Source organism: Prinia subflava, chromosome 2, assembly GCF_021018805.1.
Source record: "Prinia subflava isolate CZ2003 ecotype Zambia chromosome 2, Cam_Psub_1.2, whole genome shotgun sequence".
Lineage (NCBI taxonomy): Eukaryota > Metazoa > Chordata > Aves > Passeriformes > Cisticolidae > Prinia > Prinia subflava.
This window is the reverse complement of record NC_086248.1, coordinates 20,725,405-20,747,954: the sequence shown is the minus strand read 5'-3', so window position 1 is coordinate 20,747,954 and position 22,550 is coordinate 20,725,405. Positions and strand designations below refer to the sequence as shown.

Genomic DNA, 22,550 nt, shown 5'->3' with positions numbered 1-22,550 from the left:
GCTGCTCACCCCTCCTGAACAGATACATGGATGGCCAGTATATATGCATGCAAAGTAAACCTTCATTTGTTAGTTGTTAAGTGTATTTGCTATCATACTTGGCCCTCAAATGCTCACTTCTTTTCCACCTGAAAAACAGGTAACCAGAATTATCTAGAAAGTGAACTAAAATACCTTTTAGTGTCATTATTAAAATTTATCTTCACTGATAATCCCTTTAATGTGTTTCTAAGAGAGTCAGCAATGGCAAACTAAAAAAATCTTCAAGTTCCACTAGTTTCAGACAAAGGTTTTTCACATGAGAGTGAAATCACAGAATATTCTGAGCTGGAAGGGACCCACAAGGCTCATCAAAGTCCCACTCCTGGCTATGCACATGGCCACCCTGGAATCATAGCATGTGCCTGAGAGCATTAACCAAGCACTTTTTGAACTCTGTCAGGCTTGGTGCTGGTCTCTGGGGAGCCTGTTCCAAACCCCCTCTTACCTCTCTCCCTTGACCCACCCCCAAAGAAAAGTATATACTGGCATTCATGCAAGATTAGTTAGAGCAGAATCCAAATTTATGTTAAATAAATCTAATCTCAGCCTATTAAGAACTAAAATGTCTGAAAATAAGGACGTGATACACATAGTTCTACACGTCACAAAAACCATTGCTGAAAAAGAACTTGAATTCTGGAATCATACTGAACTGCATCACCCTGAAATCTTGTCAGAGTATCCCACAAACTGAAATGCTGCACAAAATTGGTGCTGTTGCCACAATTATTGGCTGTCTTTGAAAAACAGCAGCCTCTGCTCAATTGGAAATATTGATTCCCTAGGGATGGCTCTTCCCCTGCAGCACTATATTGCTTTGGAGATAGATTATCCCATAGAGACAGTTTCACAGTAACTGTCACTAAACAAAACTGAGCTCAATTCAGAGTCCCGACCATGTGGACTAGGACATGGACAGCCAAGGAATTGTTGCCAACAATAATCTCAGTGATGTGTCAGAGCATAAATGAAACAGCCAATAATGTTGGCCAGAAATCTAACCCATTAAAAGCTGATTTCACCAGTTTCTGCTTCTTTCACATTCTCAACTCCCTAGGTAGTATCTAGTAACAGACCTCTATCTGTGGAAGTGCCTAAACTAGAGAGAAAGCAGGACTGATCTAGTATGACAATTCCCAAATCCCTAAAGAGTTACAGCCAAACAAAACTATGATTAAATCTTCTTTTATACTCAAATGGCTCCATGTAAGTTCTGTGTGAACATTAAGTGAAATGTCCTACAGGCAATAATGTATTTTATTCATATATATTAATATACACATATATCAATGTATATAATAAAGTGCAAGTCCATAATTAATATTGTCCTATATAAGGAAAAGATAATGCTATACAGAAAAATCACTATCTATACAAACTATAATAGCAACTTAACCAAAACAAGAGCAGGTTGAACCACAGATCTCTGTAAATTTATGTTTTGTGATGACCACAACAAGCACATAATACTTCTATGAACCTCCCAGCATCCGGCTACCAAAAGCCAAATCCTATTAAGTATTAAAATATGTAGGAGCAAGCACTACACAATGATGTGCTTACAGAAAGTCAAACAGGATAAAAAAATCACCACACTCAATGTTCTCTTTGAGCATAAACACAAAAGTGGGACAGTGTCTTTGTAGGTCCTACCTTTGTGCCCTCAGACACCTGGGTTACACCAGAGGCCATCCAGCTGCCAGCACACAGCAGGCAAGGGGCACTGAGTGTTAACTTTATGCAATGAGCCTCTTAGTTCAGCATCTGTAATACTCTTCTGCAAGTGTCTGAATTCTGACTACAGAGAGCTGCCACAGAAAACACATCTTTTCAGATTTGGACTGCAAGGACCAATTGCTCTCAGGTTTCCTCCCATCATGTTCTAACTACACCAGCAAGTGAAGTCCAAGAACAAGACAGGGTAGATGACAGGAGTTCGTGTTTCAACAGAATACCACGGAGTCCAAGCCTTAGGGTGATATGGGGAAAGGGAATGTTGCAGAGGTAAAATCACTGCTGGAAAGACAATCAAATTCTTACAGAAAAATTTGCTTTAAACTACAAGCTATTTCAATTACCTTCTGGTGGTGGTGGAGGGAAATCCTCTGTGTCCATTCTAGTGTATCCAGCACACCTTTATCAGACTGGAAAACTCTGCAAAAATGAAGGGAACATGTTTTGTAGATGAACAGAACTTCCAAATATTGAGACACTCCTTTTCAATTTGGCCAAGCTCATACCTATTAGCTAATACCATTATGGAAGAGAGGAAATTTGCCTGGCTTCTTCCTTCAATATATGAATACAGTCCAAATTTTTATGTACACAGCCCTCAGTACTGGAGCCAATTCTTTTAATGATCTCAGTAAGCCAGCTGAAGAAAGACGACGTTTTTAAACTATTTGGTGCTCTGCAGTTCCCACTGTGACAATCACAAGGAGATTACTAAAATATGTTATTTCAATGTCTGTTTAGAGTACATATTCTGTCTCAAAATCTTTGTGAAGGGGTGAAGGATAAAAATTCTAAGGAGCTTATCAGCTTTCATGATGCTTTTCTCTATTTTAACTTAAGTTTTAACTATACACTTTGTACACAGTTCCTTTCCATTGTTTTGGGGGGTTTTTTGCTAATCTTAAAAATTCTGCTTGAGTCCTTTTACTTCCACCTTTCGTAAGGAGAGCAAAGTACTAGCAGGCAAGTTCCTGTGGATCTTTTTTTTCATCTTATTTTTTCAAATGCCATTGATCTCATGTTTTAAAGAAAAGAAAAACTCTACAAAGCATTTCCCTACTTTGGTACTGAATACACAAAACAAGACAGCAAAGCCCAGAACCTATGAGAGACATCATCCTTCCTTCCCCATAATGCTGGGGACATTAATAGTGACATTTCAGTATCATCCAGAAGGAAAACCTATTGTACTAAGCAATGCACACACTCTGTCCCCAGCCCATTTTCACTCTAACCCAAGAGACAGTATGTCAAAAAGACAGATTTCAGAATAAGGCTGAGGAGAAAAAGTAAGTTTCCAAAAGCTATAAACGACAGTGGAAGAGCCAGTGCTGAATTTTCTATCCTACTCTTGAATAGCCCGTAGATGTTAATCTGAAGAATTTATCTCTTCTGCTGGCAACAAAACAGCTCCAGCCCTTGGAAAGTCTCCATAGCCCAAATATGAAAAGATTAAGTTGAAGGAGACTGAGTTGAGTGAAATTCAAGGTACAGTGGCAAAATATTAAACTAAATGGATCATGATACAAAGGTCAAATCAATTGCCACTTACAGAAAAAGTGGTAGTGAACAGAAAAAAAAAAGCTTCAAAAAAGGATCCAACCCTAGACGGCACCAGGCAATTTTCCGCCTTAACATTAGGTTTGCAAGGGTGAATTATCAGTTTGATGTGCTAGAAAGGATTACAACTCTGGTAGAGCAAGATCCTGTTATGATAAGACAATTTGTAACAACTTCACTTACTAAGCATACAAAATTCCCTTTAGAACTGTCTTAAACTTTGGTAACTCCTAATCCAGTCCTAGACAAAATCAAGTAGCTTCAGAGCCAAGGCTCAGAAAGGATTCACCCACATGTACAACATCTGGCTATAACACAGTAAATTCCATTATGTGCTTTAACTATACAATGTTCCTTCTAAAGCTTCTCTGCAGTTTATATCTGCAGAGCTCCAAGGCGTGTTCCTGCTTACAGATGTCTGGAATGCATCCTGCCACACCAAAACTAGGGATAGCTATGGTTTGATGAAATGGCTAATTTTTATATTTTTTTAAAGCTGCTCATGACTGGAGCATAGGTTTTCAAGTGTGAGACATTTAGTAGCCACCAAATCTCTGAAAGTGAATTTCAGCATATCTTCCAAATGCATCTTTAAGTGAGTAGCTACATGACTTTCAGAATGATTTTAATGATTTTTTTGTCTTTAACTATATGATGCAAGATTTTAAATAGCTATCAAACTTAACTTCCAACAATGATTTTTTAAAACAAATTCCTTCCTTACCTACAAATATTAACAAGACATAGAACTGAGCCATGGAGCTTGATTTCCATTTTAATCTAGCTCACAGTGACATGCTTCGAATTACACAAGAATTGTGTCAAAGAAGGACACAGACCCAGTGTTTTAGTTCTATCCACTGACCTGCTTGTTCCCATCTGAACAGTGCAGTTATTCACAAGAAGAAAGATACACTTTCTCACTTAAGAATGCCTCAGGGGTTGATTTATACATTACATTAACTCATCTTGAAGTTCCACATATTTTTCGCTACATTTTAGATGCTGAGAAAAACCCTGCAGCAGGAAAGAGAGCTTGTGTATTACAGATTGCATTAATATCTTCCAAAAAGAAAATAATTTCCATATTATGAAGCAGACAGCATATTTATGAACTATCTCTAATAGCACAAGGTATCAAAGAAGTTTTTCACTCTTCTTCTGAGAGGCAGGGGAACTAACTCAACTTAAAGGTGTTTAAATGAAGATTAAGGCAGACAATTTAGTTTGACTAGCAGCATATGGTACATTTGCATTTGTAGCTCAAGTGCTTCTCCCATTGATTCTCCTGCTAACAGAGTTACACAGCATAGCTTACAGGTGTATTTAGACAATAATCGTGAAAATCAAAGCTTAAATTAAGCTGAAAGGGACTTCCAAATGTTCTCTCATACACTCAAGACAGGTGTTTTCAAAACCAAATCAAGCTACTCAGGGCCTTTGTCCCCCCAAGTTATGAAACCCCATAAAGATGAGATTTCACCACACTCCACAGCATCCTGCTCCTGAGCTTAACCTGGAACTCCAAGAAGAGTTACTCCCATAAGCCCACCTGGAGTTAGCCTTGCAGCAACTTCCAGCCATTGCCTCTCATCCTCCTGCTGTGCATCCCTGAAAAAAGCCTGGCTCCACCTTCTTTCCAACCCCACCTTGGGAAGCAGAAGACTGCAACTCAATCCTCCTCAGTCCTTTCTTTTCAAAATCGCATACCTGGTTCCTTCAGCCTCTCCTGACCTCTTCCCACCCCCAGCCATAGCAGTGGCCTTTACTGGACCTGTTCCAGTTTGCCACTCCCTCTCTTGTCCTGGGGAATTTGAACACCAAATTCCAGATGCAGCATCGAGATCACTGAGTAGATGTTACTTGGTTTAATATAAAATTACATTTAAAAAATTAACAGCTTTTAAGACGCAGAATATTAAGATTTGGTTCCAAAGGTACTATAAAAACTGCAAAAAGAAAAAATCCTTATTAAACATGAAACACATGTGCTATTATATTCATGCATATTTCATCATAAAATTACAAATATGAATAACTGAACAACTGCCCTGACCTACTCGAAATGACATAGACGTTACAAAAATATGGAGCTCTTTTCCCCCATGTAACATTGTTTTCTCAAACACAGTATAACCTCTGTTTAATGACTCACACTGCACCCTTCCAGACTCCACAGCAATCACAGGAACAAAGGGACAGAAAGAAGCTCTTAGAGTTACTTAGCTGAAAGTTTAACATTTCCCACTGGCATCCAGATGTGAAAGGAATTCACCTGATTTGGTGTCATCACCTTCTTTGCTTCAGGTATGGGCAGAGAAAGCTGTGGCTGCTGTGGGCCACAGAGGTGGCCTACAGATTGTCTCCTTTCCCTCTCTTCCCCTCTGTTTCCCCTGTGTGTCCCACGTACAGCAGACACGGGGGAGAGGCACAGGAGCTCCTGGGCACTTTTATCAAAGGCAGCTGACCTGCACTGGTGTAAACATTGGACCTCACTTCCAATGTCTACTTCCAGATGTTTTCCTCCAGTCCTTTCCTGCCAAACTGTTAGGAGGAACAGGTAATTCTTACTCATATTTACAGACTGGAAGAAGAAAGATAGTTTTCCAATTTTTTAAGTTCCCAGTTTATCTGTCCACTTATAGCTGAACCAATCAATCAAGGTAAACCCCAACTATTCCAAGCCTAAGGGACTATTGTCAAAAAAAAAAAACCTACTTGTAGGACAATAGCATGCTTTTATTCCAGATGTTTAGCTAGTAACTTCCTGAGTTTGGTACTAAAAATCAGGAATAGCCATATTAAATGCATGCATTTTGAAAGAAAAAAAAACACAACAGGTTCCTTATACTACAATATATTCAGTTCCTGACCAAGTTTGCAATGTCTTCTAAGTTTTAAGTTGATATGGAAATATCACATACAACATTAAAACCAGGTGTTCATGGGCAATGTTTCTAAAGCAGAAAAGTCCCCCACAGTTAAAGCACTCAGATCTCCAATGGCACTCACACCAGAAACCAAAATCATCCAAGTGTGAAACGGTCCCTAAGGACAACTCCTAACATTGCAAATTTTACACCAACTACACTCACCTTTGACCATGGAAAAAGTGAGAGTCTGTGATGTTCCACAGCAGACCTCACAACCTCAAAGTGCTAATACCTGCAAAATCTGTGAGGCTGAAACTCTGATTCCACAGCAAAGGGCAGTTTCAGCATATGAAACAATGGCAAAGACACCTTAATACTTGTCCAAAGACTATAGAAGAATGTCAACATTCCTCTCTGAGACTCAGTTTTCCTTTCTCTTAACCTCTGGTAACTTCTTTTGCCTCCAGGACTAGGCTTTTCAGCTGTGTCTGCGTATCTGATTTTGTTCAATGATTTCCTCTAATTGTGGGACAAACAACGGACTATTAGTTCTCAGCTAAAGGATTATAAATACTGATCAACATCTGCATTTCCACTTCAACAAAACTATTTTCCAAAAGTCACTACTTGTGCAGAAGTCAAAATGGAACAAAAATGGGACTGGCACAAACTCTCCCAAAACTACAAGGCAGTGCACTATTCAGACCTGGGGGCACAGTACTGAGCTCCCAAAGGGCACAGGCTGCCAAGCTTTCTCAGCTCTGTCACCCTAAGAACTGCAAAGATGACTCACATACCTTCTCTTTAGGGTGTGTGCACTGTAACTGCAGCAACAGCAGCATTCTTCATTCTTAACACTGCAGAGAGAATGAACATTTTATAATAGAAACAGAAGCTGAATCAAGCAGACTGATTTCCAACAAACTGTGATTTGTGGAGAAAGCTTAGTCCAAGCAGAAAAGCAATTTCTCAGAGAAAGCCTGAAGGTCTAAAAATTAAACTAAAAGAACAACATCCAAACAACATCAAAAGTTGCCAAGGCAAAGCCCATGAATGTCTAAAATCCCCTTGTGTCCACATCACTTAGTGAATATTGCTGTATAATGCCCAATTGAGTCTTCTTCCACCTAGAACTACAGAACTCCCATTGGGAAGTAAATCTTGCTGAAATTTGATATGAAGACTCTTCCAGCAGTGCAGAAAAATGACAAGATAGAAGAAGGTAGAAGGTAGAATGTTAATTTTCTATTTTTTTCCTCTTGTAGCTTAAGAAGGCTCTCTTAAAGACAGATAAAATAAAAACAGATTGTACAATTTGTTCACAAGTTATTCCTAAGAACCATAGACTGTAAATTTTTAAAGAGATGCCTACAGTGAGTATGAATAAAGCAGCCATTTATATTATGACAGTTTCCCATCCCATGCTGTAAGCCATTAAAGAAGTCTGTACCAAGACTGTATTGTTAATTCTTTTAAAGTATTTGATTTTATTAATAGCTAAGAGTCCTGTTCTATACAAATTTTATTCTTAAATTTAGCAAAGAAAATTACTAAAATCACAAGCAATGGAATAAAAAAGGAAGTACAAATGTTCAGGTAGAAAATTATTAGGAAGCCCAGTTCCTGGCTCCATTAAAGTTGGGCAACCTTCTATCTCTGACAGCAATTCAAACAATGCCAGATCTGCAGAGATGCACATTTTTCAGAATGAATAGAGAATCCACTTCATCAAAAGCTACTATGCTTCTTTTTCTCCTTCCCTTTCTCACAACAAACAGTATCCTGCCCAAGGCCAGAGAAAATGCAGCAGCAGCAAGCCCTGAAAAGGAAGCTATCTACAGAAACACCCCAAAAACATGGCTGAAGATTGCTTTTTCTAATCTCTCTTTTTAAAGGGTATTACTTCCAATATTTCTCCACCAAGATTCCTGCTCAGTACATCACCTAAAGGAAGGGAAAAGAAGAGGTAAGCAAAGATTGCATTTGTAGATTTGTTCAAAGGATACTGATCCCAGTGAAATCTGCACAGTTAAATTTTTAGTATTTATGTTCTTCCCCTCTACAGATTATTATTGCAAGGCAAATTACAGAATCACTGCTTGACAGATTCGTTCTGGCTGGCAGGAGGTCAGGTAGTCCAACCTGCTGCTCCAAGCCAGGTCCACTACCAAGTGAGACCAGGCTGCTTTATCTACTGAGATACTGAAAAATCTCTAAAGGCAGACTGCACAACCGTATCAGGCATCCTGCTGCCTTGTTCTGTTGTCTTCCTAAAAAATAAAAACAACATTGTCCTTAAATGAAGCTAGAACTACTCTTACTTCAGTTCTGACCATAGCCTGTGGTCCTGCTCCCTTCCTCGTAGTCTGCCAGCTGGTGGGAGCACACTGCCAGGCCCCCATGCAGCTTCTTTCTCCTCCAGGGCTCTGCTGCCGCTCCCTGACATTTTAGCAGCCTTGGACTGAACTTGCTCAGTTTCTTCCACATCTCTCTCGTGCTGGGGTGAGATGTGGACACAAAACTGGATGCAATACTGCAGGTGTGGTCTGACAAGTGCCGAGTGAGAGGAACCCTTCCCCTCGGAGGAGAGATTCCTCCCCAGGTGTGTAACCTCACCCTCCTCATTGCTGAATTCCAGAGTCCTTGGCAGCCAGCTCCTCCAATCCACCCAAGTCCTTCTGAATGACAGCCTGAATCTCAAGAACATCCACTGCCCACCCCTTTCCTCACTTGCACACTCCATGAGCAAGGGCTGGTGGACTTCATGCACAACATTAACTGGACACTCCATCCTATGACGGACAGCTGGGGCTCTCCACTGGTTACCAGCCTCAAGTTATGGCCAACCAGCCACCTCCAAACCCAACCACTCCACCAGGCTCCCACCCATCTAGCAGCACACCCACCTAGATCACCATCACATTCTGCAAAAGACCTTGCTGAATCCAACACAAGCATATGGTTTTATTAAGCTCAGTAGCAATATATTTTCTTTACAAATAGAAAAGCCATGACCTACAAATGTTTGAGGAATGAGAGGAATATGGATAAAAAGTAAACCAGGGAAAGGAAGAGGTCCCCAAACACGCAGCTAGGACACCTAACATTTTTAGTGAATGAGCCTTGTTCCTGTCTTTTGCCCTGGCAACTGCTTAAATACTCAAAATAAGAAGACAGGCTTCACTCCAGCACTTATAGACCATCCTGGAGGTCAAGACTACTGCAACAAATTGCAAGCATCTGAAGAATTAAAAGGGAACACTGCCATCACATGCTTGAAGTCAAGAATGATCTGTTTTTCTTCTGTGCCACACAAACTCGAAATCAGCATCACTGGGTCAAGACAAAGATCCTTCATGTCCCACATGCAAGCAAAATAAAAATATATGAATATTAAAAGCATTTTTTCTTAATTTGTGCTATACTTTGATAGCAATCAAGTAACTTCATCTGGAAAAGCAATCATATTTCTGCAATTTCCTTTTTTTAATTTAATTCAGATTAGCCCCTTTCAACGCTGGATATGAAGAACTACCTTAATTGGAAATATCCTCATCAAGACTTCTATTTTTTAATCAGAAAAGATCCTCATATGCTGCCACACATTTCAATTGAGATGTAAACCTACATAGGGTTTAGTTGTATACGTATTATTATAATACATGTGTAATTACAATTATTATGCAGAGAGTTTAGGAATGCTTTTTATTAAAAATGCACCAAAATATCATTCAGTATAGGAATTCTGATCACCCTTACATGTAAAATACAGAAATTTTGTCACAGGGAGAATATCCCCTCCTGAAACTTGGTTTCACTCTCCGGCAAATCAAGGTCTTAACTTGCAAAAAAAAAGCCACGGAAATGTTATTTATGGATACAGTCAATAAAGCACTTTTTCCCCTCCAACCATACATTAGTCAGACATTCATTACAGAGGCAGAAAGTCTTGTTTCAACTTGCACTAAATCTGTGCATCCTAGTTTTACGAGGCATAGGTTGTCTTTCAAGATACTGATGACAACTGATGAAAATTTCCACCAGAAGCTGTTTCCAATTATATAAGTGAAAGGATACACTGAAACGAATATTCAGTTACTACTGCTGCCTGCAAACCAGGTCCTGACAGAGACACTTTACCTAAACATTTTCAGCTCTTTGGGTACTACTGTCCTTGGAAAAGTAACCATGCTGTTTCTCATCGACTCATTCTATCTGATCATTAGAAAACCATCCAGTTAAACAAATGTATTTCACCTGATGAATCCACTTATTACAAGTATATAGTCTTATTACTGAGTTTCAATATATAGTGTAAAATATGGAAATACATTTCTAATAACAAAGTTAAAATGCATGCCCTAGAAAAATAACACTATTTTGATTGATTTTCTAACACCAACTTTTTATTCAAATAAATCAGAAATCAGGTAATGCAGCTGTTAAATCATTAATTACAGGAAGAAAGAAAAATAGCAATAGCATCTACAGAGAACAGCCCTTGTCTTCAAAAAATGTATAATGGAAGCTATATTCCCACAGAAGTGTAAGTTCCAGATCTAGCCCAAACATCAGCAGTCTTCATTCTTTCCTTGAACTGGAAATTTTCCAGTAGACATCTTTCTTCTCAACAATCTACTATTTGAAAGTGAAGCTTTTAAAACTCTAATTAGTCAATCCATGGTTTGCAACAATATTGAATATTAAGTATAAAATTCTAAAAGGACAGTGAGGATGAGACTGAGAATGCTTTAGAAAAGTGAAAAATATAGAAACAAGAGACATAAGCTCAAGACTCACTGTGATCCTACCAGGACATCTAAATATTGCCATCTACTTCTCAGTAAGTTATTATCCCATTTTACAGATGAGGAAATAACATTTACCCTCTTTCTTGGAAGTTTTTGAGATGTACAGTCTGCATCTCTAGGGAAAAATTATTTGTATGATTTCTGCAATTTTTTAACGCATTTCAAGAAACAAGAGATTACAGAAGAGAAGCAAGAGTGAATGTTTGACCTTGAGCTTGGATCCTAACAGTTCACATTCATGGTTCAGTCCCAAGTAACAAATATTGTACAGTACAGTAAGTCACTGAAACAGATTTTCCCAAGATAATGCCCCTATTCAGCAGCACGTAAGTAGAACAATTTATTTTGCTCTGCCTCACCCACGCATTTGACATTAAGCTTCAGGCTTCCTGACTGAGCAGTGAACATGTAGGACATAATCAATGTTGTGCAGTTATGCATCACTTCCCACAGTCTTGCTGATTCAGGCATTTCAGAATAAACATGAATCAAGTTTTTGATCTAAAAACACAAGTTTGAAAACATATTTTTCAACTTTTGCTTAGCATTACTTGTCATCACTCCCTTAAAAACAAGTTCTAGTTTTACATGTTCCTGGTTTCTACACTATTTTGGTGTAAGTAAAACTCAAGATTCTTTATGATAAGAAAATGTCCAACTGATTAAAATCTCAAAAGATGCTAATAATAATGCAGAGTTTTCTTCCATGGATATGTGATAGAACTTGAGTCACAATATCCTGCTCTCTGCAAACCACACACTCACACGTACAGTGACATTACTGAGAAAGATTTGAAAACAAAAAGAATACTAAGATGTAGTTGTACAGGTCCATAATGAGAATTCTGGTTTAACTTGCTCATGTACCTCTTACCTCCTTATAATAAAGAGCTTCTCTCCCTTATGATATGCCTGCAGTTTCCTCTAAGTAATTCTCATTTATGAACCAATCCCTGGAAATTTCCATGCATCCTGGTTTACAGCTTTTCTACTGCTAAACTACCGCTAGATTCAGAAATTAATTTACCAATATTAATTTTCCACTAGCAGATGTAATAACAAGAATGACATTGTATTAAAAGGAATGGGAGTGGGGAAAAGGTATCTGTAATAAATGCTGATTTTACCAAAATATGATGTTAGATGTGAAAAATGCCTCCCTCATATGTTGCTGAATACATACAAAATGAAAGACTAATTCATAACCTTATCAATGAAACCTCGTCTATCGTTTCATTATAACATATAAAATGTTCAAAAAGTAAGAACAATTGCATTCACAGTGTTTCACACTGCAACTCTAAAGGAAGTTTCTCTAAGGTACAACCGCCGCAATAGATATTCCACAAGAAGCATCCAAGGATAGTACAGAAATGCACTTACAGCTCAAAAAACCATCAGGAAGCTGAACTTACAGAAAGATAGATTTAAAAATACCTTTAGAGACTACATGAGAACTCCATGGGATCCCTTCTAACATTCTAAAGACTGTAAAATTAAAATACATAAAGAAAAAACTGAAATAGGTGTTACTGTACATAGATGGAAACAAAATTACTCTTCCACATATGTAAAATGAAGAATATAAGTACCTCACATAGCTTATTTCTCCATCGCATACAAAATTCAGAACAGTGTACTACAGATAAATAAACATATATACCGACTACATATAAAGTTCAGTCTGAAAGTCTGAATCAAAACTGGTCCTCCCTTTTCTGGACTGCAGCTTTTGCTTCCTGGCTGCTTCACAAATAGGCTGAAGTTTATAAATTTTCTACATCAGATTCTAAAAATAATTTTTAATTTATATAGAAGCAGTTAATACTTCCTGTTTTACAAATAAGCAATGTACTATTGCCAACTGCATTAAATTCCGTTAACAATTATGAAGTTTAACAATAGCCCTTCAGGTTTGTTGTCTTCCTTCAAATGTTTATAAACTACACAATGATTCTTAAACAGCTCAGAATCAACTGAAGAACTCCTCTGTTGTTGAGATTTCTGCACAGAATCATCAAATGGTTTGGGTTGGAAGGAACCCTAAAAATCATCCAGGTTCCAGCCACCTTGCCATGCATGAGGCAGGAACACTTTCCACCAGACCAGCTTGCTCAGAGATCCATCCAGCCCAGCCTGGCAAGATAAAGCTTCTTCTCCAGTATTCCAGTATGGCAAAGGATTTTTGCTGATGAGTGAAATCACAGCCTATCTGCTAAGTGTTAGTCTAGCTCAGGGTCAAAGAGAGCTCCTCAGCATGGAGGGAAGGAGGCAACCCCCTTTTAAATACTTTAGTGTGCTCATAACCAGCCTGTCAGAGCAAATAGTACCAGACTTGTCCATTTGGCTTCCACATCTCAGAGCTGCAATGCCAGACTGCACACACCCATCACACAGCACCGGGGCTCCTCTCCATATCCTGTGGCGGACCAGCTCCTGAAGCCCGAACCCCAGGACTCTGCCAGGTCCCAACATTCAGCAGGACACCATGGACATCCCATTACTCCAGTGTCTGTCTGCTTGCATGGTGCTTTCTCCTACCAAATCCATCTGTGGCTAGCAGCCACAAAAGCCCCCCACACTGGAAACCCAGTACCACCAGAAGACACCTGCCATCACTCATACAGTTAAGTCACATCTCATGTACAATGCCAAAAGTAATCTAAGGAATCCATAGAATATATCATAAAAATTTTGAAATCTCACTGTAAAGCCTCCAGAAATACCAGATTTCAAGGTAGTATCTAAAGAACTACTGTTCATAACCAGATAAACATATGTAACTAGTTCATGGAGTACTAAGCCTGAGGGTGAGAAGGAAAGGGAAAGAAAAAAAGACAAGATGGATTAAACAAAGCAAGTCAGACAGATTATCAAGATCAAACAGATCACCCAAGTGAAAAGAATGAAGGGCCCATTGAAGAAAACAGCTGAACAGCCAGAACCTCTGCCTGAATAATGGGCTTGAAGTTGTAGACACTGAACATGTCCCCACATTCAGGCAATAAACCTGTGTCTCCTGAGAACCAACAGAAAATTTTTAAAATGTTATACTTAATTTCTACTGCAGAACAGATTGCTCACTGGAGTTTACCAAGCAGAGTAAAGGCTTTAGGAAAAAATTCTTTTATTTACAATAAAAATAGCCACAAACCAACACATGTTGGTATAACCTCACTGTATGTAGCATGAAAGAGTTATTAAGCAATATGTTTTATTTCCTACCTCATGAAAAAAAGACCCTACATCTTCTTATGCTAACAGGTAAACTGCAAGACTGAAAAAAACCCCACCCTTTTTACATTGCAATTAAACAACCTAAAATCTGCTACTTCAAGGTAAAAGCCATGATCTTAGTATCTTTGGGAAAGAAAGAGGGAAAAAGGGATTGAAGGATTGAAGAAATATGTAAATGAAAGAGGACAGGATTTAGGGTGGATAAAATTGTTTTGGCAAAAAATACAAGCACCACCTAAAAATCTTTTAAATAAGCCTCTGCTGTGGTCATATTATTAATAGGTGCCTTTCCAAGCACTTGGTACTGCTTACTGATGCAGCTTGCTCACTCACTCAGCCAGTGCATGACTGGGCAATCTTTTAAAGCTCTTCTTACTTTACCCTGTAAGCACAGGGCATCTTGCAAAACAAACTACACGGTCTGAGATCACCACAAACAACTATGTAACTTCTCCAATAGCTGCACCGTAATTACAAGGAAACCAAATAAAAAATACATAAAAGGACAGTGTTATTGTGAAGAAGTATTTTCCCCCTGTTTCAAGACAACTAATTTAATTGCAGATGCCAACTAAAAAACCGGTCGAACACAGGCTTTGAGGAACGGGGAAGGAAAGGAACTCCAGCCCCCACGGGAGTTCTATTTTCCACAGCCGTGTCCGTCGCTGATGGAGAGGGGAGGGAAGCTGGAGCCGGCGGCTCCCCACACCGCGGAACGCGAAGAGCACACGCGAGGAAACCCTCGCGAAACCCTCGCGGGACAAATTCCAACACAGTTCACCAGCGAGAAGTTTGACCAAGGTGTTTCACGGACCCCTCGCACCCTCGCTTCAGTGACCCACCCTCGCACAGGCAAAACCCATTTAATGACAATCTCACAGCACGCGTCTCCCCCTCCTCCCCCGGGCCGTGGTCCAGCGGCTGCCGCCCCGACCCCCGCAGTCCCAGCGAGGCAGCCCCCGCCCCTGAAGGGCGTCTCCGCACCCAACATCGAGCCCACCCTCCGAGGTCCAAACTTTCCGTGACAGCACCGGAGCACGATCCCGGCGCGAAGCGAGCACCCACCTCCTCCGCCGCGGCCGGAGCCGCCGCCAAACGCTCCGAGGCGGCCGCCGCCCGGCACGGCCCGCTCCGCCCCGCTACGCCGGGGCCCCGGCGGCAGCCCCGCGGCCCGGACACGTCACTCACCCCGGCGCCGAGCTCGCACTGGCCGCCGGGCGGAGCTCCTGAGCGCCGGCGGGAGCCGCCCGGCCCGGCCCCGCCTCGCTGCGGCCGCGCTGCCGTCACCGCCTGCCCGGGGCCGCCGCTCCCGGCGCTGCCCCCGCGAGGCCCCGCTGGATCCCCGTTGTCCCCCTGGTCGGGCCGGGCCGGGCAGAGCCGGGGCGGGCACTTCGCGTCCCCCCGGGCCCCGCCGCATTCCTGCCGCCCGTGACACCGCCCCGGGGCGGGAGCACATCCCGCCGCTGGCCGCGGGCCCTGCTGCCGGGCAGCCCCGCCAGGCGTCGGTGCGACGGGCGGAGAGCGGGGCTGCCCGGCCGCGGGCACCGGGAGGGCAGCCGGGCCTGGGGCTGGACAATGGGGCACGCTCAGCCTCATGCTCACCCCTGAAAACGTCAGGGTACACACTGGGCCACGGCGCTATTTGGGATTTTTATCTCATTTATACCTCGAAATCCAGTAATAGTTTCAAAATTAAATGCTGTTTGGAGACGCTGGCATCTCATGCGGAACATTTTTGCTTTTTGCATCCTGCTTTGTGTGACAGTCCTCGCTGCGAGCATCGCTGCAAACCAGCACTGACCAAGGCAACCACACGGCCTCCTAAAGCCCGTGCCACTCAGGCATGGAGTGCTTGTCCTGAGAGTAACACCAACCGCTGGTGCCTTCAGGCCTGACCATGCCATTTAGTCAAAATATAGACAACTTTTACAAGATGCAATCATTTTGCAAATGTGTACCTTACAGTATATCCATGTACACATCTGTCACACTTCAATTTTAAAAAAGTTTGTAAGTACATTATAAATTCTTGAATAAATTATAAGTCTACAACTATTTAATCTTGTTTAGTATTATCTGAAATCTTGGACCACTTGTAAGATTAAATCTTCAAGCCAAATGCTGTTCAAAGATCCATGTGTGTGATCCAGCAGTAATCCCTTCCTATTTAAGTAAATTCATTCTACAGTGAGTAATACAATACATTCAGTAAATAGTAAATTCATTATCATTACAGAAGACATTACTAGAAAATGGTGACATTTGACATTTGATTAATCCATCTTTTCCCTTCATTTTCCCTTTGTCTGTAGTTTAACAACACAGATTTACAATTATCAAAGTCTTTGTGTGGGCTCATACAGTCTGAATCACAAAGTTTTTAAACTATTCCTTTCAAAAAATGTTTCCATTTTCACAAAGTTATTTCTTTTTAATGCAATTCATCGTGGCATTGACTCAAAATAGCTTTCACATAGCTCTATAGGTTCTGTGTAAAAAAGCAAACAAGAAAATTGAGCCATATATAAAAGTTAAGGCCAGGAATACCATTATGGTGTTCAGTTCATATCAGAGACTGCTCAGTTTCATCAGAGACCATTTTATCCTATTGTTCCTATAATTTTTTAAATATGTTGCATTTCACTCACACCAATCTATCATTTCAGGAACTGAAATGGTGGGGAATCAATATTTGGCAAACTGGTTAATAGGTATTTATCATTAGATGCCACTTTAAAAAGCAGACACATATCTAGACCAAGGACAACTAACTTGATTCCATAATTAAAAATACCAGTTACTAGTAATATCCTTCTCCTTTTGACACCTATCTTACAATCTATGTGTATTAAATTTTCCCTCTCATAATTACCTTTCACAGATTATCTTATGTTTCACAATTATCTTAGGCAAAATTGAAATCCTTCTTTAAGACTTTTTGTGAACCCTTTTGATCTTTGACAACTCCTTCTTTTGATTCTGGTGACCATACATAAATTCCAATAAAAGGTTGCTGTGGAAACCTTGTTGGACAAATCCAAGAAGAGCACATCAGGTTATAATAAAGAAAAATTAATTTTCAAAATAACTTGCACTTTTCTACTATTTTATAAAGAAACAGCCTATTAGCAGTAATTTTAGCACCCTAATAATTGCAATCACATATTCATTATTTATCCACCCATAATTATTTGTTGATAATTAGACTACAGATAATGGCTATCTCCACTGTTAACATGATACTTTTTATAACTAAAAAGCTGACGTTTAAATTGGTTTTACTGGTGATACTTGCATGACACCTCATCAAAATTTACTTACTCTCATTTCTGATTACTGGAGCTTCAGCAAAGATGCTTTGCCTCCTAGCTACTGCACATAGGTCATCTACCCCAGACATCTTCACCATACATCTGCACCATGCACCTACTGCAGCTCATGTAGCCGGCATCTTAAGGACCAGCGCTGGCTGGTGTACTGACCCCCTGTGACACAACGCCGTGAAGATGGGGTGCCTTTTGTCTCTCTCCATGGAAATTGGCATGGTTGAATGTATACCTAAATTTATGACACGTAAGATATAAGACATCACTCCAATAAATAGCTTGCTTTCCAAAATATTGCATGAAATCTGAACAAAACTAAAACAGGTTATCAAGTTCCAGCAAAGCCCAGTTTTCTCAGATTCTTCCATGAAACAGCTGATGTAGCTGGCACTTTCTCCTAGGGAGTATCATCCACTGGAAATTCTGTTGTTCCCAACTGTGTCCCCCATGCAGACAGTATGTCATCTGCTTATGGTAATCCCTCAGAAACCACTGCAAGCCAGGACATCCAATGAGCCTCCTTAACTTGAGCATCTGCAGAACACATGCTGGAGCCTTGTAAAGTTACAGGTCTCTTCTACTTTCCTTACCAAATCAGACTGAGTGACATTTTTTTTTAATATATATGATATATACTATATAATATTTATCTTAAAAAATAAAAGCAAACCTAATTTCAGACTATTACCTCAAAAATATCATTTGGGTTTATAAAAGCACTGCTTATTCACATTCTGCTTTGATGCCTACTTCTGATTCATCTTCCACATCTTCCTGAAGCACCAGCACCACTACTGGGAGACAGTTCCTCCGTTCTGAGAACACCAGTACAAGTTAACCCGACAATTGAATTTTATAATATTGTGATCTTTTGCCAGCACTAGAACGTCTTTCATTAATGCATTTCATTTCACTTCTTTCCTTCTTTTACAAGGAGTATTTGCAAGTCAAATTCTCAGACTGCCAATTCAGACAAACTAAGTATAAATTTTCCTATATTTTAATATTTCTCAGGAGCAGAACCCTTATGTTACATCATCTCCTTGCTGTCATGGGTGGTACGTAAGTGCTAGTACAGCTGATGCCATAGCTTCTTATGATGGGTTGACCTTGGCCAGCAAATCAGTTGCTCTCTCATTCCCTCTAGTCAGCAGGATTGGGGGAGAAGATGTAAATCTTGTAGGTCAAAATGAAGACAAGAAGATAACTTAGCTGTCGCTCTGTTTTTGAAGACTTTTCTAAGCCTTCTGAATTGTCCTTCATATTGGAGTCAGAATTTTTACTTTATCACACTTTCTATTATAAATAATAGCCATGTTTTGCTAACAGTCCTTCATTGTTTACATATTTTTAGTTGGGAGGAGAAAGTTAATTGACAGTTAGCTTGACCAATGTGGTTTGAGAGGTGGGATTCCATCCTCCAATCCACAGGCACCATAGGAAATGTATAAAATTGAGTTTTGTGAATAAACTCAGCCTTTTTTCCTGCTTTGCTCATCAGCATGTCCTCGTGCTTTTCTTTTCGTGCCAACTGTGACACTTGGCAACTACTGTAATGGGCCAAACAGACTCAGCTTGGGGCAATTTCATTTTTTGCCAATCAAAATTCAAAATGAGATGGTAAGAAACAAAGACAAAAGTAAAAAGACTCTCCCCCCTCTGTTCTTCTTCCTAACCAGGCTCAACATCGCTCCATTCCCACTCCTTGGCCTCCTCCACCCCGAGGGCCACAGTGGGATGGGAACTGGGGCTGTGGTCAGTCAATAGCAGCTCCTCCCGGGACTTCCTCCTCTCATTTCTCCTCTGCTTTAGTGTAGGTGCTTCCCACAGGCTGCAGTCCTTCAGGATGAACCTGCCTCTTCAAGGGCTCCTCCAGGGGCTGCAGGTGAATCTCTGCTCCGGTGCCCTGGAGCACCTTCTCCCCCTCCTTCTTCCTTCACTGACCTTGGTGCTCACAGAGCTATTTCATTTACTTTGTTCTCCTCACTCCTCACTTTTGTGCAGCATTTTTTGCCCTACTTTACATATGCTTCCTCCGATGATACCCTTGCCCTGGCCATGGCTCAGCCATGCCCTGCAGTTGGATCCGGTTGGATCCAGTTGGATCTGGCTGGAGCAGCCCTGGCCTCCCCTCACAGAGGCCCCCACAGTCCCCGATGCTGCCGGGGCCTGGGCACCCACACCCCAGTCAGTCATATGCACAAGTTGTTTCTGTAACACAGCATTCCTACCTTCAGTTATTTCACTGTTCTCCGATGGCTCTTCTTCATCCTGACGCTGATAAAGGGAAAAACTGGAGTGAATTTCCTCTCAGGAGCACCACAAAGTGCTGAGGCCATGCAACTCTGAAAGACAAATGCAGCCTTGGCCGAAGCAGAACTGTTCCCAGGGGAGGAAAGGAGGTACCAGTGTAGTACAAGATACTGAGGAGACTTCATGTCAAGTACGATGAACAACTCTAAGCTGCCAACATGTAATAAAAAGGAACTCCAGTGGGAGAAGTGACAAACAAAGAGTATTAGGATGGCTGGGAAAACAAAAGAGCAGATTGATTTGTACTCATGAATATGCAAAAGAGTCTCCAGGGGTGAAAAATAATTATGTAGGATAAAAAGGCAATGATGATACAAGAATAAATTAGTTTAAATTAGAAAGACCTTAGGCTCTTTCAGCCTTGGGCAATATATTGCTTAGCAATTTTGATGTCCTGAAAAGTTTTTAAACTTAGCCTCAACCAGTGTCATAGTAATACTCAATAGAATGCTGAGAGAAAAAAGGAAGAGTTAAAGCACCAGAAAACCGATATATTAAATATGTAACCACAACCTGGTCCACAATATACAATGTAACAACCAGTTCCCTCTGTCTCCTACCTTTTTTCTTATTTAATTTTTCATGACCCCTTAGGAAGGCTGCTGCTGCTTTCCAGGATACACCTTCTTCCTGTAAATACCACCCACAAAACAAGATGAACAAGCTCTCGTTGGATGCTATCTGCCTACTTTATGCAAACCTTCATGCAAAAGTACTCTGTATACTTCTGTAGTTTGTCTGCATGGCTTTCTTTTTCAAGGTATCATAGTTATCACCTTGATTTACACTTAAAAGAGCCTGACTGCAGAACTGCAAGGTTCAGAAGCACAGGAAAGTCAGCTCTCTACCATCTACAAAATTAGTCCTTTCTCAGGTATATTTTGTCCCCTTCTTGTTGCAAACCTCATGGTTAAACTTGAATGAGCACAACTTCGGTAACACAATGCAGTGTTCACCTGGTAAATCGCTTTTAGCCATAGAAGCAGCAAGGCAGGAGAAGGAAGTTGAAGAACTATGTAGCAATATATAAATCCAAGCAAATACCTGGAGCTGCCAGAATCAATTACCAGTTCTAAAACCTCATTCTTTACAGAGGAACATAGGGATGAAAACACTGTCAGCTTATACAGCACGCTAATGTGAGCCAAGCAGTCAAAGGAGCAGAGGCAGCTACAATCATACGAGGAAATAAAAATATTCAGAAGTAATTCATCTGACAAAGCTAGTATTAAATTTCTACTCTCACTGCTCAGGTCATATTCCCAAGGACTCAGAAGTGACCCTAACTGGCTCTCAGAACACACAATAGCAGCAAGCAATGGCACAGCCAATTTCCTTGCTTTCTCGTTTGTGGATGGGTGAGCAGGCCCCGCTCCTTCCAATGTTGGCCTGTCTGCCACCTTGAACTATGAACAGGTCTGCTATGGCCTTGCAGGTTTGCTGTATCATCATTCCACCCCACTCACCAGTGTTCAACCTAGGGAAAAGAGGAAGGCACAGTGCGCTGCAAAATACCCAGTCCTGCTCTGTGGCACCACCACTAGCAGAATGTGCTAAATTAGTTAATCAGATCCAGAGCATGAAATGTCTCCTCCAATACTGCAAACCCATCTGGGGGATGACAACTACAGCAACAGGCATAGTTTCCTTCATTAATGACCACTGCTTGCATTTTTTTGTTCCAATTTAAGTAACAGTGCAATGACACAAGACCAGAAGATTGTAATTGCTGTATAACATTGTTGGCACAAGTCTGCTCCAATATTTTTCTGAGAATGTGTTTAACACTACCACATAAAATGTATTTACCTATTAACTGAAACACCTGAATAGCAAAACAATAACATTAAATTAATTTTACAGATCATTTACCAAAAAAAACTCCCCCCCAAAAAAAAAGGAGACTTTACTCATACAAACTCATACAATTCTACATTGTTCTTCGCATCCCAGTCTGCACCCACACACATCTCACGCTGGAGCTGTGCACATGAATGTCTTGCTTCTGCTTCAATTAATCTCGGGGACTTCGCTGCAGAGGCAGCCAACCAGTTGCTTGCACTGCGCATTCTTATAATAATTAAAATGCCAGTAATGATGCTGTGTTCCTTTGACTCACAAATCTAAAAAGCAACAGGAATCAGTTCCTGGAAAACATCCTGAAAGAAATGCTTAGAACTGTAGTCTACTAATTTGCAATGGGGCAAGTTTTTGGTTTTTATGTTCGTTGCTTTTTGTTGTTTTTTAGGGTAGCTTATACTAAACTATGAAGCATCACATGGTACCAAATGAAGCATCTTCACGGTCAAAGCCTAACACAAAAATGGACCACACATTTCAAATACACAAGCCAGAAGGTTATTCCCAAGAGATTTTTTAACTGTTTTTAACACATACTTATATATAGCACAGCTTCTACTGTTTTAAACATCCTTGTAGGAATAACACATGAAATGCTGGTGAAGGGACATTGACTTACAAGATTTTGAAAGCTATTTCCATGAATATGACATTCCCTTTGTCAAGTTTATAATTTCAAAATAAATTGCTGTTTTAGTGTATGCACTGCAAAAACTGTTTTAAGCTACAAATAGCAAGTAAAAAATAACTGGCATTATTTTAATCAGTAAATGAAACTCGCAATAGACAGCTAG

At 40.5% G+C, this 22,550-nt stretch overlaps 1 protein-coding gene across 7 annotated transcripts in view; it reads right to left on the bottom strand.

Moving 5' to 3' along the window:
* The window catches only part of ARHGEF10 (Rho guanine nucleotide exchange factor 10), a 109,955-nt gene extending 94,295 nt beyond the window's left edge, over nucleotides 1-15,660 (bottom strand). For 5 of the 7 annotated variants that reach the window (XM_063389328.1, XM_063389331.1, XM_063389333.1 and 2 more), the window contains exons 1-2: nucleotides 15,323-15,462; nucleotides 2,121-2,196 (exon numbers count right to left, since the gene is read on the bottom strand). In XM_063389328.1, the coding sequence (XP_063245398.1) occupies nucleotides 2,121-2,157 (37 nt within the window). In that variant the 5' untranslated portion in view covers nucleotides 2,158-2,196; nucleotides 15,323-15,462. Of the gene's footprint in view, nucleotides 1-2,120; nucleotides 2,197-7,006; nucleotides 7,067-15,322 lie in introns of all 7 variants that reach the window. The other 2 variants (XM_063389329.1, XM_063389330.1) reach the window with 2 other exon arrangements.
* Nucleotides 15,661-22,550: the final 6,890 nt, after the last annotated feature.